This window comes from Dermacentor silvarum, chromosome 4, assembly GCF_013339745.2.
Source record: "Dermacentor silvarum isolate Dsil-2018 chromosome 4, BIME_Dsil_1.4, whole genome shotgun sequence".
In the NCBI taxonomy this organism is placed as follows: Eukaryota; Metazoa; Arthropoda; class Arachnida; order Ixodida; family Ixodidae; genus Dermacentor; species Dermacentor silvarum.
Window position 1 is genome coordinate 181,243,342 of NC_051157.2, and position 19,426 is coordinate 181,262,767.

At 43.0% G+C, this 19,426-nt stretch overlaps 1 protein-coding gene across 2 annotated transcripts in view; it reads left to right on the forward strand.

Moving 5' to 3' along the window:
- LOC119450810 (spartin-like) overlaps positions 1-19,426 on the forward strand; it is a 166,772-nt gene that overhangs the window by 25,129 nt on the left and 122,217 nt on the right. Inside the window, exons 3-5 of one of the 2 annotated variants that reach the window (XR_007466558.1) lie at positions 4,026-4,178; positions 8,372-8,462; positions 10,522-10,843. Coding sequence is in view for 1 of the 2 variants with exons in the window: in XM_037714306.2 (XP_037570234.1) it covers positions 4,026-4,178; positions 8,372-8,462; positions 10,522-10,675 (398 nt within the window). In the remaining variant the exon portion in view is untranslated. Of the gene's footprint in view, positions 1-4,025; positions 4,179-8,371; positions 8,463-10,521; positions 11,283-19,426 lie in introns of those variants that run through there. The other variant, XM_037714306.2, reaches the window with a different exon arrangement.

A 19,426-nucleotide genomic window follows, 5' to 3' on the forward strand; every position in this document is an offset into this window, starting at 1 on the left:
GTTGCTTTATATATACATGTCTCTGCTGGAAGACATATGTAAACACCCACACACACAACGGCTCACTAACATATACATAAGGGTTTGTCGCGAACATTCATCACTAAATTTCATTAAAAAAAAAGTTCAGCAAACACGTGAAAGACAAACAGAAATCTGATATGCATCCCAATTTACACAAACGATAGATAATGTTCAGGGAAATACTCCTAAGGAAGAAAAAAACAATTTTAAATGCTGTTTTGATGTACTTTCTAGCTGCATAGCGTGTCTGTGACAAAGATTCAATAATTCTGGCAGTTTTCTTTTCATCATTTGTTGTCCATAGGTAGTTCTACACGTCTCTGCGTTCCAAAGTTCCCTACTACGTGTATCATATAAAGGGTTTTTCTTTGGCAAAGAAGCTAAAGCTGAGACAAAGCACACCAATGCGCACCGGGGTGCCCTTGATGCATCGTTTCATCCTATCCTAATCGTATCAGGGTGCCTTGGTTTGCACCGGTGCAAATTGCCAAATTCTACATTAGTGTCCCTTTAACGCTTTTCATGCCAAGGACAACTCTTGCTCGTCCAGGCATCTTCGCCAATATGCATGCCAATGACGAATGTCATTCATCCAGGGATTTCCTTTAGTCTGCCGATTGCCACAGACGAGTGTTGTTTTGTCATTTTGGTGCGAATTTTGTGCTGCTAGATGGCACCAGGTTCCCAGAAAACTGTTTTATTGTGAGCGCTGTTGGGTGCAAACACATTGGAAGTCTGGCTCCCCAGGGTTTCAAAATGGCAACGCAGAGTTAGGCACTTGCAGTGATGACGGCCAAGTTTTTCAATACCGGGATCTTGGTGTCTTTTGATGTTTAGACCCGGAATGCTTTAGTGAGTTATGTTCAGAGCTTCTAACAATTGTGAGAGAGAGTTTGAGCCTCAGGTGGCCTTTCTTTCTCCCTCGTGTCTTGGTGGAAATGCTTTGCCGTCGGCTCCTCTGCTAATTCCTTTCCTCACGCATTGCATAGTGGGTAACAGAAACACACCTGACTTCTGTTCTAAGAAATGTCAAGCTTTATATAAACTGTATCTTTGGCCATGCCTATGTGTATCACAAAAACATGAAAATATTGACAGTAACAGACAACAGAATACTATAATCAAATCAAACCAGTTTATTTTCATCTCAAGGATGAGGGCAGGCTCGGGATAAAAGTGGCGTTAGTTACTTGAGGGAAACCCTAGCCTCCCTGAGGCATGGAAAGCATTGACGACAGATGAACAAAATTCATTCATAGCAAGAAAGGGTTAATATTTTACAAGTCGTAATACACATAGATTCATCACGAAGTGAAAATATAGATATACAGATTCCTTTACAGTTAAATTACACAGTACAATACATGCAGACAAATTACAGTATACACTGAAAGTTTAGTTAGTGATAAATAATATTGCGTTGATTTCGTGATAAAAGTGCTTCCCTAATAACATGCGCCACATTCTTCAATTATTATCCTTTTTTGAATTAACTTGTTTTATAAAACAGGAACACTGAAGCGAAGCATTTGTCGGCCAAATTGTGTTCTGCATAATGGAATAATCCAGTGTTGTTGGTGACGAGTAGGGTATGGGATAACGTATGGTTCTAGTTGAAAAATATCCGAAAAAGCGTGATTGCTATTGAGCGGGGATTTTTTATATCTTATTGCTAGGTAATACTCGTAAAGCTGATGAATTGGGACAATGTTAAACCGTATAAATAATTCACCCATGTGTGCATAATAGTCAACATTAGCAACGTGCCTAATCACTTTTTTGTGTAGTTTGTATAGTCTATGTACTTACCCATACCAAAAAAACAATAACTGACATGCGATAAAAACAAGCTGTTATAAAGTGTTATTTTAACGGAAACTGGAAGCAAGGAATGCAGTCGTGCAAGTATACCTACACATTTGGAAATATTAGTTATTAACTTATTAATTTGTGGTTCCCATGACATTATACAATTAAAAAACACTCCTAATGTTTTAACCGTCTCTACAATTTCAATCGTCGCACTACCTAAGCGTAAGGCATGCGCGAGTGAAAAATGACAGCTTTTGTTTTTGATGCATTAATGACTAATGAATTTTGCTCACTCCATGCATTTAGGCTCTCTAATGTAGTGTTGATAAGTGTAGTCAATGCACCCATATTGTTACCATTGAAGAAAATTATCGGCATAGATTATATATTTAGGTTTATTACTAATCTTTACAATATCGTTGACGTATAATTAAAAAAATTACACCATCTTCCCGCAGGGGAACCCTGAGTAGTATGCGAAGCAGCCATGGGGTCGACTTAAGTTCTCATTACCCAAGCCCTCGTTGCATCAGTAGCAGCTTCTCTCGGCGGCGTTGACGTTTCCTTTCCGCTTCGTGAGCCCGACGTTCGGGATTGGCCTGTCGCCGCTGCCGTTTCGTGGCAGTGGCTCGAGCCCTCTTCTCAACACCGCATATCTACGAAGTGAATGATGATGAGTGGGCGAAGCACCGGGGGTCATTCGGGCAAAATGCCGGAAGCGTTCTCCGGAAGCCGGAAGCGGAACCAGAAGTGGGACCGGAATTGGAACCGGAAGCGGAAGCCAGCTTCCGGTTCCGGCTTCCAGAAGCCGGAGTTTGGCGTACATGCGCAGTAGGGGCGTGGACGCTGCACGGTGGAGGGAGCGAGTGACATAGCCCCGACCATAAGCTGCTTCGCATCTAAAAGCAGCGGCCCTAAAATGCTACCTTGTGGTACCCCAGTGGTTATCGGCTGAAGAGAAGTAATGGTTAATTTTTACACATTGCAATCGGCACTTAAGGTATGATTTCAAGAGTGAAGGTGGGGTGCCACGAATACCATGCATTTCTAGTTTTTAAATTATAGTGTAATGACAGAGACGATCAAAGGCCTTGGAAAAATCTACAAAGGTTCCAATGCAGAGTTTCTTCAAAAGATTTTAGAATTGTTTCTTTTTGGGCTAGTAAAGCAGTCTCAGTCGACCTGCCCTTCATGAAACCATATTTTGATTTTGTTATGTGAAATTTGGTGCAAAAGTTTACGACTCTTTTAAAAATAATTTTTTCAGAGCCTTTTGAAAATATCGGTAATATAGAAATGGGTCGGCAGTTCGTAAGGTCGTTTTTGTCCGCTTTTTTATATAGCACAGTGACAACAGACGTTTTCATTTGTTTTGGAAAACAGCCTGTCGATAAAGACAGCTTGTAAATGTGAGTGAGCACAGGAGCTATAATATGGATTACATGCTTGATCGGAGATATTTGAAAGCCGTCTATGTCACGCGCACTGGTGTTCTTTAGCGCAGAGAACGTTAAGGCTGTTTCTTGATCGTTGGTTGGTCCGAAAAAGATGCTGTTCGTTTCTGTAGTCTCTGCACGAATTACCGTTGGCTATAATTTTTGCATTTGCTGTACAACGTTTATGAGAAAGTGGTTCAATTTTTCTGCAAGCTCTAGATCTTTAACAATGCGGCCATCTATTTCTATTTCCCTAATTCCTGAGCAAATAGGTGTCCTGTGAAGCTTCCTCCAGATGTTTGCACTCCCATTGCAGCAGTCTGGATCAAATTGTTGACTTAAATAATTTCTTTTTTCTTTCCTAATAAACTCATTTACTTTGTTGCGAAATTCTTTAAATGTTTTTAGGTCTGATATTCTAGTTTTTAAAAACCTTCTAAAGAGTTTCGTTTTCTTTTTGATCAATTTTAAACATTCATGATTTATCCATGGTTTTTGATTTTTACGGCATTTTTTACAACCTTTTCTTGAAATGCTGTCCATAACAAATGGACTGCTGATAACTATTGCAATAATGAAACCTGTTTTCAATAATCGGTCAATAAATAGTGGAAATTTTTGTGCTTTCCTGGAGAAAAGAAAAAAGAGATTGGCATATGAAAAGGGTTGACATTATGCAGGAGTGTTTCTGTGTGCCTGTCGTTTTCTAGTCTATATAAACTGCAAACCCTAGCTCGTTTGACTTTACTGCAGCGAACAAGATGGGTGAGCTGGCGATGACAGTGGCACAGATGGTGGCCACGAATGTGTCCGGTGACACTAGTGCGACTGGCGCACCAGAAGTGCCTTCCACAAGCAGGGACAACATGCAGAGCGCAATCACCATTGCCAAGGGGGGCCTACAAGGCAAGTTGAACGGAAGGTGAAGTCAGCCCTGTGCATCCCATGTTCAAGCTTTTCCTCCTTAGAAAAGCGTGGGCAATGATTGTGATGTTTGGCCACAGCTGACTCAATCTAAGCTTCAAATTATCAGAATAACAGCAAACCAGGTGGGAGCTTCCCACTGTCTGCAGTGAAAATGCCTTGTCCATGCTAATAATATACCGTATTTTCGCGCGTATAACCCACCCTTGCATATAACCTGCACCCCTAACTTTGAACTCCACGAAAAAGAAAAAAAAATAACTTCGCGTATAACCCTCACGCTTATCCCCAAAATATGAGGACTAGGAAGTTACAACTACGCGCAGTCATCATTTCGTTTTCAAAATGAATTTATTTCAAAATGACCGCCACAACGTTCAGTGCTGTTGTCCAATTCACTGCTGCCATCCGAGGCTTCATCGACGCTCTCAAAGACGTAATAGTCTTCAGAACCATCTCGCAGCAGCGGCTACGATCTTCAGTTTCTCTTTCACTGTGGACGACTGCCGCCGAGGCACACTTGCAAGGCTGGCCAACTGCAAACTGGGCATACAGAAGTGGCACCTGAGTCGTGCAAAAAGCGTCTAACCAGACTATGGACGTGGATCTGGCTATAACCTGTGTTGACCTCTTATTGGTTTAATTCACACGTCGATGTCGATAGGCATGTGGACAATGCGGACTCCGCACGGCAGGCAGTGCGTTGCCTTGAAGCTGACCCCCACCCCCTCCCTTCGCGAATATTCGCAGATAACCCGCACCCCCACTTTTAAAGCAATGTTTTTCAATTTTTGGTGTGGGTTATATGCGAGAAAATACGGTAGTAGCAAAATTTTGCACGTTTGTGTGGAAGCAGCGCAGTAAAGCTAATCGGTAGTCTCGTGGGTGAATGATTCAGTGGGGTTTATTTTTGCTTCTTAAGTTGATTGATTGGTTTAGTGATTGGTTCATGGGGTGTAATGTCTCAAAGTAACACTGTGGCTATGACAGGCAGTGTAGTGGAAGGTTCTGGAATAATTTTGAGCACCTGGGGTTCTGAAAAGTGCACCTGAATTGAAGTACACAAATATTTTTGCATCTCACCACCATCAAAACGCTACTACCACATCCAGGAATCAAAACTGCAACTTTGCACCAGGCAATAGATTCCTTAGGCTCACCATTCTCACTGCAGTGACTTGGTGGCTACAGCATTGTGCTGCTGAACACAAGGCCACGGGTTCAACTTGCGCCTGCATTCCGATGGGAGTAGATGCCAAAACACTCCTGTACCTCAGGTGTGCATTCAGGTGTGCATTAAAGGATCAAGCTTTGGGACATTAATACCAGGGATGGAAGTGCTGCACCATCATCTTGCTGACTAGCTTCAAATGAAGTCGTTAAATTTTTCGGGATGTTCGTGTTCAGTGACAACCACACAGCCATGCGTTGGCTAGCATTTAGCTCTTCACTTCACTTCACTTTAATACCTTAAAGACCCCATTGGAGGGGTATTACATAAGGGGTGGTTAAAAAAAAATAATAAACATTAAATACAGGCGTTCGTTTTGAGATATGTGATAACAGCTTCGGTAAAGGCAGATGGGCTTGTGATGGCTGCGATGGCGTGTGGAAGGCCGTTCCAGTCCCTTGATGCTCGAATAAAAAATGATGCTTGAAAAGTGGTGGTCCGGGCACGTGCGCGTGCAACTTGAAGCGGATGACCGGTGCGATGAGATATGTATGAAGGTGGCGTGATGTACGGTGGGTGATTTAGGGAGCTGTAAAAAAATGAACGGAAGAGAGAGAGGGTGGCAACCTGTCGACGGAAAGAAAGAGCTTCCAAGCCAGATTCCGCTTTCATCGATGAAATGCTGATATCGTACGAATATGAAGAATGAATAAACCTAGTAGCACGATTTTGTACAGCTTCGAGTGCATTTATGATATAATTCTGATGCGGGTTCCAGATGGGAGATGCATACTCAAGTTTCGATCTTACAAATGATTTATAGGCCAACGCTTTTACTTGTTGTGGGGTATGACGTAAATGTCGCCTAAGAAATCCCAGTGATCTATTGGCTGATGAGATGATGTTAGTAGTGTGCAAGCGCCAGGACAGATCACAAGATAGAGTGACACCAAGATATTTGAATGATTGGACTGATTCTATTGGAACATCAGCAATGGAATAGGTAAATGTGGTCAAGCTAAATCCGTTTGAGCGTCGGCATCTTTGGAGTGTGGGTGTGTTTGGTGATGCATTGAAATTTGCCCGCAGGAAAAGGAAAATTATTTGTGCTATACAGTGCATTACAAATGTTTTATGTCTTACGCATTTGCATAATATGCAGACCAGCTAAAGGTGATTTGAACTGGTGCTCGTTTTATTGGGCAGTCGGGAAAGGAAGCCACGCTCACAACCACACCATACAAAATCGGACTTTTGCGGCCCTGAAATGCAAGCCGAGGATGTAAAGTTCGGTGTTAGTCTACTGTGGCGGCCGAATGACGGTTGTAAAGGGTTGGAAAATACGCGCATGACAGAAGTTGCGTTTGCGGCAGTGATATTCACGACGCAACTTATGCAGTTCAATTCAGAAAATTTTAAGAAACCACGGTTTACCATTCAAAATATTGGTCGCAGTTTTACCTTGACTTTATGGGGCAGACCTAATAATCGAGCTTGTGCAAAATATTGATTGGCAACGTTGATTGGAAAGCCAATGTGCACTTTTTTTCCCTTTATTCTTTTCATAAATGTCAGTTTTTTTTTCTTCTCGACAAGTTACGTGGAATACTGGCAAACATGCAACAACCAACAAAGTAAATTCACATTTATTCTGTGCTACTCTGCTGTGCCAACTGAATGTCACCAAGAATTAAAAAATAACAGGGCACTATGCGAATGGCATTCACTTGTTGATGGGTGTTGTTCATGGTTGGTCACAGTCAGTATTTCTTGTTCATTGTGCACGAATACGTCTAATTAGCTAATGTTATAAACTCACCTAATTGACGAGATGTGAATGAAAAAGTTCTGGAGGATGTTGAAACATGAGCCATAACTGGATTTAGAGCTACCTAGGATTTGTGTTATCCAATATCTTTATCCAATAAATGAGGTAATTATTGTTAGCTAATTAAAAACCCCTCCCCTACTAGGAACGTGAGGGCACACGAAGCTTGTCCTGTGAAGCCGTAAACCAATCCCTTGTGAAATGTTGGGTTTTGGTTGGTCAAGGGTTGGGCATTTGGTTTGTTGTCGTTCTGCTTCGGCTTGTCGAACTCCTTCATCGGTCCAGCATTGCCATTTCGCTTCTGCTTTGGCTTGTCGAATTTGTTCATCGTTCCGGCGTTGACGTTTTGCTTCCGCTTCGGCTTGTGGAAACATAGGATTACTTCGGCGAGCTCACGCTCGCTCACGGGCTTGCTCCCGTTGACGTTCTTTGAAGGCTGCCTCCTCTTCGGCAGAGCGGACCAAGCGCGGCCTACCCATAGTGCAGCTGGCCTTGCACTGGTGAGAAATGGTGTGCGCGGAGGTGCCAGCTCTGGGTGTGAGGAGGGTTTCCAGCCGCCAGTTAAGGTGAGGAGGAGAACCTGTCAAGTGGTGGAGCGCAACTGTGGAGTTTTCGTGTATGGCAGCCACACCGACAGTGACGTGAGTTAGGCAATGCAAGCTTCGCTTGTATATTAGTTGCTTGGGTGCATTAAAAAAAAAAAAAACTCTTGACTAGCATTACAAAAAGGCCTATCAACATACAATGGGTGCTGTTCACGTGAATCCCTTGGTTTTTTTTTGTTTTTTTTTGTCGGGTGCAGGACATTTTTCTTCCTGTAGTGAACTTTCCTCCACCTTGCTGGCTTCCGCAGGACTGATTTGCCGTAACCTAATAGTGTTCTGCAAATTCAAATAGAGAACATCTTTTCTTGATTTATCTGTATTTCACTCACGTTGAGTCTTACCTAGCATGCTCCAAAACATGTATCTTCTGCTTCAAAACAAACAATTCCTGCTCCAAACCTGCTCCGATGGGCCAAATTTGCTGCTCCCACAGTGGTTCCAAAACTCCCTTGGCCACTTTCATCCCTGTAAACCTCACCAATCAATCAATTGCCATGTTTGTTCTATGTTGCAAATGAGTGGAGTTCAGAGTGTAAATGTGTTCAATCTTTTTTTTTTTACTGGTGTGCAGGTTTGTCCACTGTGTATGTTGGCTTGGGAAATGCAGCCAAGATCTTGGCTACCAGCCTTGCCAGTGAGACAGTCGAGGTTATTGGCCACAAGTAAGGGGGAATTTCTCAACATTACCTTATTGTTGAATTCGCATCACATGCGCTTCCTGCTGAAGCATGATGTGCAATACTCAGCACATGTCCACTATCAGGATTATCTATTTGTGTAAAAGCGTCACAGTTACTTTATATGATGTTGTTAAAAAAGTGGCAGTTCCTATTGATGAATGAATTAATCCACTTAATGGATGAGCCGATAACCATTATCTTCAAGGCTTAGGCCCTGGGCTTGGAATCACCAACAGCATTCTTATTCCTTTGTCACACGAGCATGCAAAAACTCTTCTATGTAAGCGGTCTTTTACAAAACAAGTTGAAAGACTTTTTAATGAAGAGGTGTTGTGCAGCGGACACAAGGCACTGACAGTCTCTTTTTAGTGTTTCCTTCTGGACACGCTACCGAAAGCATGACGCTAGAGTTCAGAACAAAATCAGCCAAAATTATGTGATGTATCTCGAAATATAAAGTGAAAGCCTATTCTATTACACGTTTTTCAAATAAATTTAACAATGCCAGATTACTGTTAATGTAAAGATTTATTGTATTAGTTCAAAGAGCATTTGCAGAACTAGCGAAGTGCACGTCCGTCTGGCAACATTGGGCTTCTTTTTCTCAAGTTATTGGGTTAACTACACCTTCTGCAAGACAAAATTCTTTTTTATGTTGAGCCTAGGCAACAGAAAAATACGCATTTGCTTATTTTCTTTAATATATGGTAATTGGTGGTGCCCACTGGTTTCGAGGCTACTCCTTTTTGGCGTTAAAAGCAATCAATGAACTCCGCTTCCAGAAAAGAATGCTTCTGAAAAAGAGATCGCTCCCTGTCGTGTGTCTGCAGGCAAAACTCTTTTTGGGGAGAAGTCTTTTTGCTCAAAAATGTCGCAGTTTCACCCGAAAGGCAAAGCATCAATTGCGATAGCAAATTAGTAGAGAGTTTTACGGAGTAAGGATAGTAGTTTTATCACCTCTATAAACTTGGACATGCAGCAGCACCAGCAACACGCAGAGCTGTTGTCGACACCGTCGGCGTTTTGCCCACGTTCGCACCGAACGCACGTGGCGTTGGTGACTGTTGCTGGTGCCTCTGGGGGCGGCTCGGAGGTTTTCAGAACGGGACAATCGTCGAGCAGCGTCGGAAGTCTTTACCACCTTCTCACGTTGCAACATATTTATATAAATAGGCATTTGGTGCCGCAGCTAAACGTCGCCTCCCCTTCCTCCCGTCCCCCCACGGCCTTTTGCGCGATGGAAGTCGCATTTGTTCTATATATATGGTGATTTTAAAGGTGGAAAGAGACGCTTAATTCTGCAGCCTTTCAGGGAGCACGGCACAGAACACACGTTTGCTCTCTGCCGTGTGTTCGCTCCCCGTGAAAGTGCGCGTGGCTAACGCACTTTCACTCGCACATACAGCATACGGTGCGCGGCGACGATTTCATTGCCGTTAACGTCATGTGGAACCTCATGGCGACGTCGACGGCAGAAATCCGCTTTGAGTGTCCATATAATTGCTATCGCAATAAAACTTTCGAGTGTCCGTGTGGCAGGGCATTACTCATTTGGGATAGTTTTATGGTGATCAGTGTTCTGAAAGTTGCAAAAAGCTAGCATGTTTATCCATGTATGTATATTTATGTACAGCGCAAAACAGTTCTATCATTGAACTTGCAGTGTGGTATTACGTGCTACGATATAACTGCCTTGCATCAAGATAAATGTAGAATTGCTCAGGCAGCAAGAGTGAAAACCTGTTGTATTGTGCTTACGTGGCAGCATCATTCAATGATGAAGCACCCAGCTACAAACACGTCCCAATTTGCTAAAAGGTGAGCTGGGAACAAAAACGTAGTGCATCTGATAAAGTTACCTAACCAAGACAAGTTTCAGGTTTCATGCAAGCATATTGATTTTAATTTGTGTGTCTTTCTGTAACTATCTCGATGGTTCGTTGTTCTGCTTCAGAGCATTAGCTTGTGTAATGCATACTTTAGTTCTCACTTTCACTTGCAATTTCTAGGGTCTAAATTTCATGCACCGGTTTCTCCTCAGGTATGGAACAGATGCTGCACAAGCAGTGGATAGTGCCATGAACTCCGTCACCAATGTCACGATGACCACAACCGCAGTCCACGGTTTAGGGTTGAAGCGGATTGCGGAACACACTGCGAAAGAGACAGGAAAAGCAATTCTTGAGGAATATTAGCAGCCTTGAGGCTCAAGGAACTTTTCGTGAGAGTGCAGCCGTATGAAAGAACCTAGAAATGCAAAAGTCATATAAAATGGTATTGTTTTTCATAGACCTGTTTCATCACAACTGCCAAGAAGGAAAAATGCAGTTGTTGCGGAAGTTATCACAATGTTTTTGTTTTAAGTTAGTTGCGCAGGAAATTGTCATTTGCCCTGTAGTTCTTGTTGAGAAGCATAAATTAAATGTCTACACAGTGCATTAGAGTATTGTTGCACTAGTTTTGCTTGTGGCTGGTAAAGCTTAACGTTGGGATGTGCCTTTTAGTCCTCCTTGTGTTGTTGCTTCACATCTGCCCTTCAACTCAAACAAAAGGCATGTCGAGAAGCACAAAGCATTTCAGAGATGACTGAGGATACGAGGATGACCAAATGGATCTTTAGCTCATCCTCTCTCTTGCTCCTATACTGGTACTTTCATAAAAAGAAGTGATGTGCTGCAAATATGGAGTGATACGTGGATATTGTATATGACAAATACAAATGGATGTTTCAAGCAAAGTGACAAAGCGTGCTGTTGTACAGATGTATTTCTAAAAATAAACGTTATTCTACTTGGTTGCCTATCCATCTCTCTTGCCATTTTTACAGTGTTGCATGTTTGATAGCAGTTTTATGATGTTGAGAGGCAGTATGGCAGTAACACTTTTTGGGTAAGGTGAGTGGGTGTTTTTTCAGCGGAGAAAAAGCTGCGCGGTAAAGTTGACTGCCTTGCATCACCTTTGTGCTCATCAGGTGTGCCTGTCATCATCAATCTAACATGACGATCTCACTGTGCATTTTCTTAGTGACCATGGCTTCGTAATGAAATTTGGCTTGATTCTGCAGAAGCCTGTTGTTTTCGTTCTGTCGGCATATATATATGAGCACCAGATTCTACGGAGATACGGAAAGGGTAACATTCTTAATTTTGTTGCTGGCGCAGTCAACTTTCCTAACGGTCATTGGCCTTCGCAGGGACGTGCCCTGCTGTAGATCACCTTTTCTGACAAAGGTCATTCTACGGAATTTCTCAAAGTTGTACTTGATCCTTCTGTTTTCCTGCAGGCAGAATATTGGGCACAAGTCATAGTTGTTGAAGTCCAAGTCATCGCAAGAGCATTTGCTCATGCCTTGCAGCAGGAATGCACCGGTGTGCTGATCAACTTCGTATAGCTTGGCTACTTTCCTTCGCTCTCACCTTGTACTATGTATTGCTAATGACAGTCGTTTTCAGCAAGCCAAGCTGCTGCGAGAAATGCTAGCGCTGGGAGAGGCGACACTACCCAGAGGGCTGTCGCTAGTGTCAAGCTAGGCATGAGCGTACAGGTACTACGTATTTACTGCTCCCTTTGCGCTGCCTCCTACATGTTATAAGCTGCCGTCTTTCCTCTCGACAGAGGGCACAGAGCTCTAAGAGGGGTTCCAAGGTCCGTGCTGTTTGGCAGGTGGTCCAATGGCTGTTGTTAGTAGTGGCAACAGGTGCCGGTTCAACTGTTTTTCATTGAAGAGCGACACATTTTGTAAAAAGACATGGGCAGTGGTTGCTCTGCCAGGAAGGAGGACTATACTAGAGAATGTCATAAGAATTTCTAGCAGTGCTGATCAAAGTCGGAGGTATGCATTGACTTATGGATAATAAGTTCCATACTGCTACAACTTTAGTGCCAGGAGGGCCTAGCGTGCCACATGGCAACTTCTTCAAAGTAAAAAGAAAATTGTTCGGTAATAGGTCTTCTACAGGGGATAGTTGGTGCGACGACATGGCTACACGCGCTGCTTATGGTAAGACGAAAGATTGGCTAGGAGCACCCGACTGAACGAGCGCAACCTTGCACCGTAATCGGATTACGTGCCGCGCTATTTGCACCGTGTGACTCCAGCAGCGAAACCCACAATCGCCCTGTGCCATCGGCACTGATAACGCAGCCGACGGAAGACGCGCCAACGGAGGCTCCCGCGCCTCGGTGTACGGCCGCGCGATTCAGCTGAGTTCGTAACTCGGTAGACATAGCTCGCTGCGACTAGGCAAAATGGCGCAAAAAAGAACGCGGCCCGAAGCACGGCAGCCGCTCTGCCCGATGGCACACGGAAAAGGAGGAAAAGCACAAAAGCAACAAAAGCGCTCCCGCTTCGAACTCTTTGCGCCCATTCGCGGCCTCCGCGCTCTCCGGCGTCGCGTCCGCGCCTCCGCAGCAAAAGAAAAAGGGAGAAAGCGCGTGACTGCGCGCTGTTCTCTTTCGCGGCCGTCGGTGGGGCGGCATTTATTCGTATCAACTGACGCGGGTCGAAAATCGATTCGTAACAACCGTTTTTTAGCACGTTGCAAAGTAATGGGGCTCGGCCGGGACCGCAGAAAAATTCGTATCATCCGGAAATTCGTATTAGCCGTGATTGTATCATCGAGGTTCCACTGTAGTTTATAATACTTGTTGGCATGTGCCTTATGTACACATCTAAAAAACCATATATAACAGAAGAAACGTGACACAATACTGCTGCGTGTTCCTAACCAGTCCAGCTTACCTTAACCAGTGTGTGTAGCTGTAATTGTGTGTGCAGTTTGAAGTTTTACCTGTCTTGATTCCCTGCTCTTACTTCATTTCTCCCACCTGTTGTAACAGTAATGATCATTGTCAAAAATATGCACATGCTTGTCAAAGGTTTCCCCCCCATTTCTGCTGGAGCTAGTGCACCTATGTGTGAAGTCGCTTTTGCTGCTGTAAGCTGGTTAATGGAAGCTGTTGTGTGGTAAACCAGTCTGTGTGCTGCTGCAGTAGTGACCCATGAAGAAGCACTATCAGTCACTGAATAAGTGCCTGTGTCCAGTGCATTTTTTGGGTATGTCGCAGATCCCTAGGTGGTCAAAATAAATCCGGAGGCCCCCCCCCCATGGCATGCCTTGTAATCAGATTGTGGTTTTGGCATGTAAAACCCATAGCACATTTCTGCCCTATGAGTATGTTCATATCTCCTTTGGAGTAATGTGCCGACACTGAACGATTATGCCCAACAACTACACTGAGTATTGGAGTTTAATAAACAAGAAGTCAAAACGCATCCATTCACCAGTACACATTATTCTACATGTGGTCAATTTTGTCTCATATTTTATTCAAGCATGGACTCGTGCATGAAGGAAAGCAGCGTTGCATACTCGAGTCAGTGATGAACGTACCCAGGGAAGTATACAAGATTCCCAGCACTTGTAAAATATTGCCATGTTGTCCCCGCATTCATTTGTGCCAACGTTATTAGAACAGATGTGACGTCACAGTAAGGGTGGACCTTTATTGAGCCTGAGAGACGACATGGCGAAGAAGGGCTCCGTCCACAACCGGCATGAACAGCCTTCGACACAGTCCACGTTGATGATGCGCCCGCACGCGCGATGAAAATGAGGGGCACACGCATGATGATGATAATGTACAGATGATGAAGAAGTGCACAATAAATCCCCACACACCCAGCCGGCCCTGTGGCTGTGACCGCTCTGTGGCGTGTGCTCTGGCGTTCGGAAGTGTTCGCTGTGGCTCCTGTCTCTTGGCCAGGTTTTGGGTGATATTAGGCTTTACTAATCTTATTTATTGAGGTATCACTTACTCTAACATCAGCTTCATCCTAGGCTAATGTCCAAGAACTCCCCCGGCGGGGGTTCTTCCCCTTGGACGGCCTCTACTCCAACGGATGAATTACCTCTAGATTTGTTCATCTGCAGGGGTGTGAGCAGCATCCTGGTGGCTCTGGTTCCTTCAAATGGAGGCTCTATACGTCTGACCAACCCCCAGGCGATCCAGAAAGCTCTGCAGGCTGCTACATCTTCATACCAGACCATCACAGAAGTGAGGCAGTTCGGCCGCGGAGGTATCGTGTGTTGATCGCCAGACCAGACCTGTGTCGCGGATTTGCTTAAGTGTTCATCTTTCGCGTCATTACCGGTGAGTGCCTACATCCCTGCTCACCTCGCCTGCACTAAGGGAATAGTCAGAGGTGTCGATGCTGATCTTTCTCCCGCTGAAACACTATAGAGAGGTTGTCTGGGACTGGAGTAATTGCTGTTTACCGATGCAATCGAATGGTAGACAATAAGCGGGTCCCAACAGAATCGCTGATTGCAGCTTTTGCTGGAACTTCCTGCCCATCAGAACTAAAGGTGTGGCTCCTTGTTTTCAGAGTTGAACCCCTGGCATCGCGTCCGCTTCAATGCCGTAATTGCTGGCGGTACGGCCATAGTATGGCAGGGTGTAAGTCTAAACAACGTTGTTGCGCATGTGGGGAAGAACACGCTCAAAGTGATTGTAGTGCCCAAGAAGAGCGATGCTGTCTATGTGATGGAAATCACCCAGCCGATTATTCTAACTGTTCTGTTAGGTCTCAAGAATTACAAGTGATTGAAATAATAGACCGACGATGCTGCTCTAGGATGGAGGCAATAAACATTGTGAAAGAAAGGGCATCTGGCTATGCGGGGATTATAGGCAGACAAAATCTTACCACAGACCTATCACTTACTGCAACTATAGAGGCCGCTGTGGAAGAGGCAGTTACCAAAGCTATGGAACGGTTGGCAATGAGCCTGGGTGAATGTATCTCACAGGCCATCTCCAGTCATTTGTCTCATTTGATGCAAACTACCTGCCTAACTCCTGTGACAACGCAAACAGTTGATCCTGAGCACCAAGCTAGTCATAAAAACTCAGATACCATTCCTTCCAATGATGACATTGAACCTTCGACTTCCTCTTCCACGGGCCCTACAACTGGTAATCTGATTAACACAGATTTGGAAATGACAGAGGTGGAACCAAATTCTCGAGCATATAAAAGAACCATGTCTTCTATCAATGAAGACTCTTCCCCCGGTCCTCACTCAAAAGCTAAGAAAAGTCAGTCCAGTGCTGTGCTAAAGCAAAGCATTCTACAGAAGGCAGTTTCGGCTGCTGCACTTTCCAAAACATAGGATCGCTAAAAGTACTTGAGTGGAACTGCCGCTCTTTATACTCTGCTTCAGTAGATTTATCTTGTCTTACTTCTCAACTTAATCCTGATTTAATTATATTACAAGAAACGTGGCTAAATCCTGCGAAATCTTTTCAACTAAAATTCTACAGATCATTTCGTTTAGACCGTCCTACAAGAGGTGGCGGATTAATTACACTCATTTCATCTAGAATTTGCCATAAGGCTAAAATTTCATTTCAAGTTTCTACTCCAGAGTGTGAAATCCTAGCGATAGAGCTAGTTCTTCCTGAATGTTGTCCCTTCACCGTAGTTAATGCATATTTTCCATCTGGCGTACAGGACATTAGCACACTGGATAGTGTTATTAACTCTTGTGGACGTGAAATTCTAATCACAGGTGATTTCAATTCTCACCATATCTCATGGGGTTTAAGAACAGATTTGTGCGGCACCCGATTATGGAACTGGTCGTTGGACAATCGGCTAACGTGTGTTAACTCCGGATCTATTACGTTTGTGCGAGGTCGATCTTACTCTTCAATAGATCTTACATTCTGTGGCCCGAGCCTTTCCTTAACTTCTTGGTCGACTGTTGAGTGTTCGACAAGCAGTGATCGCTTTCCAATAGTATTTGAAGTTGCCCGTCCTGTAACATTTATGAGTGACCAGGTTCGAACTTTCATAAACTACAACATTTTTAAAAAATGCTTACGAAATGTCCTTTCATCTCTGTCTGATGCGCCTACAGAACAAAAAACCATGATTATCTGTTCCGCCTTGGAAAACTCTCGAAAAAAGGCTCAATTTGAGATTAGATTGAATAAAAGAAATTCTTACAGCCCTTGGTGGAATGAAGAATGCACCCGAGACTACAGAAAGAGAAAAGCTGCTTGGAAAAAATTATTACATAACCAGAGTTCGCAAAATTGGAGTGACTATAAATTTTTTCGAGCAGTCTTTAAACATACAGTTTCTAAAGCCAAAGATGAATTCGACTGTAAGCATTTTGATTTCTTGTCTAACAATAAAAATAAGTGCGCATTGTTCCGATTTCTCCGCAGTAGAAAAGTTCTTCCGCGTCAAATTAATATTGACTCTATAATCTTAAGTAGCGATGAAATAAAACAATCACTAGAAGAAATTGTGAAGGGATTAGAGATTAGATTTTCTTCCGTATTGCCAAGTTGTTCTCGCTTACAAAGGGCATCAGATGATTTTACAGAAATCACTATGTTGGAATTGGCTGAAATTGTGGAGCGGCTTCCAGATTCACTCCCGGCATGGATGGGGTAACATCTGCTATGATCAGAATCTTATTTAAGGAAGCTTCAAATGACCTTTTAGCTGTTGTAAATTACTCAATTTGGTTGTCATGGATTCCGTCTGCGTGGAAAATTGCTAAAATCATCCCAATTATTAAAAATCACGGGGAAGGATATACAATAGATAATATTAGACGAATTGCCCTAACTTCAAATTTGGTTAAATTAATCGAAAGAATTCTATATGCCCGTATGATTAAATTTATACAGAACAAAGACTTGCTTAGCCCATGCCAAATTGGATTCCGACCATCATGTTCCATTTGGCATGCTCACGTGGACTTAGAAAGTAGAATAAAATTAGCACGGCGACAGAGGCAAATAGGTGCTCTCGTGACGTTGGACATTTCCAAAGCATACGACAGCGTAGAACACTTAATCGTATTAGATATATTGCGAAGTCTAGAGATTCCAAATTATTTTTCAAACTGGATTGATGAATTTTTAAACGGAAGAACATTTTACTGCTCTCTAAGAGGCTTTTCCTCGAGTATTTATAATCAATCACGTGGTGTTCCTCAAGAAGCTGTCACTTCACCATTACTTTTTAACATTCTGATGTGTTCCATTCCTCTTCATCAAGATGTACAAACATACGTATGCGCAGATGACATTGCTTTCTTCGCATCAGACAGTGATATCCATTCTCTATATTATCGACTACAGAACTACCTCTATGCCATAGAAACCTGGTTAAACAAAATTTGCCTTTCACTTAACGTTAGAAAATGCTCGATATTGGTTTTCCCTCTTAACAATCCCGTTAACACATCGCTATCTTATCGCCTCGAGACTATACCTCAAGTAGAGTCTGTGAAATATTTAGGTGTAGTATATAACGGTTCCCTCAGCTGGCTCGGCCATATTGACCATATAGTTAAAAAAGGAGTGAGAGCCGTTGGTATGCTTCGTAAGCTGTGCAACAGTCAGTCCGGAATGCGGAGAGATCCACTTTTAATGATATATAAAATGTATGTGCGGCCCATTTTAGAATTTGAATGTGTATTATTTTCTGGTGCGCCACCTTATAAATTACGTCCCCTTGTTCTGCTTGAGCGGGAAGCCCTACGACTGTGTTGTGGATTACCCAAATGTGTTGCCAATAACATACTACACCAAGAAGTCAGGTTGCCCTCCATATTGTGTAGATTTCGTTTACTGACGGTGCAAACAGTCTTAAAATTGTATGAATCTCCTATTACAAGATTAGAATACATATTCATTTCCCAGCCTGCACTATTCTTCGGAATACACTGGCCTTGTTTTCATACACCCCAGATTGTCTTCGTACAAACATTAATCAATCCCTTAAATGTACGTATCTGGGAGGTGCCGCCTATTTGTGATGTGCGAGAGAACCTACAAATCATATATGATGACATCTACCCAAGCAACGCAAAACTCCTTTCTTATAATATAATAAACGGCCTATTACAAGACCATTTATTAAGTTTATCAATAAGTACGGTCATTGCGACAGACGCCTCACAGTGTGAAGAAAAATCTGGAATTGGCATTTTCTCTCCTGCTCTAGATTGGTCATTCGCAATCAGGATTCCGGAATTCTTTTCCGTATTTCTGGCTGAATTTTTAGCTGTAGTTCTAGCCCTACGCAAACTAAATTCATCAATATCGGCGGTAGTAATAATAAGTTAATAACAGATTCTTTATCTTTATGTTCCTCGCTCACAGCAAATAGTGTCACTAACCTTTTACGTACATTTCATTTTCTAGTGCCTGCCCATATAAATTTAATTAAATTGCTTTGGGTGCCTGGACATAAAGGATTAGTCATGAACGAAATGGCTGACAGTCTCGCGAAAGCGGCCCTCAGTGGCCCTGTATTACGATTACTTCCTTCAATAGCTTACCTAACGACTACTAGATTCAGGAAATATTCATTTATTCAATACGTTTTGAACCCAGCTGTAGCTAATTTCTCAGAATATCGACACCTCCTATTCCCTTGGCCCAAAAATTCCTTTCACACCAGAAAAAGTGAAGTCATCTTTACCCGATTACGTTGTCGGATACCAATATTAAACTTCTATTGTCACAGGGCTGGTCTGGTGCCCTCCCCTCTGTGCCCATTCTGTGGAGAAGATGAAACAATAGATCATTTTTTCATATTCTGCCGCCGTTTTTCTTCTTCAAGGAAAAATATTCTAGAATCAAAATTTACACAGCTTGGTTTAAGCTTTTCTATTCTAAACATCCTTTCTTTAGGAGCCTCCTCTCTTGGAAAGTGCCACAGGGATATTTGCTCAGCCGTGGAGGAATTTATTAGTGCTTCAAATAGATTTTCTTGAATTCCTAAATATTTTATTTTTGTTCATTTTCTCCAGTTAGCTTTACCGATTTTAGTAATTAAAAAGAGTGCCTAATTCCATCCAAATCTTGGCCAATCCCCCGCAGTGGGTATGCGCAATCAGATAAGGCATACCATA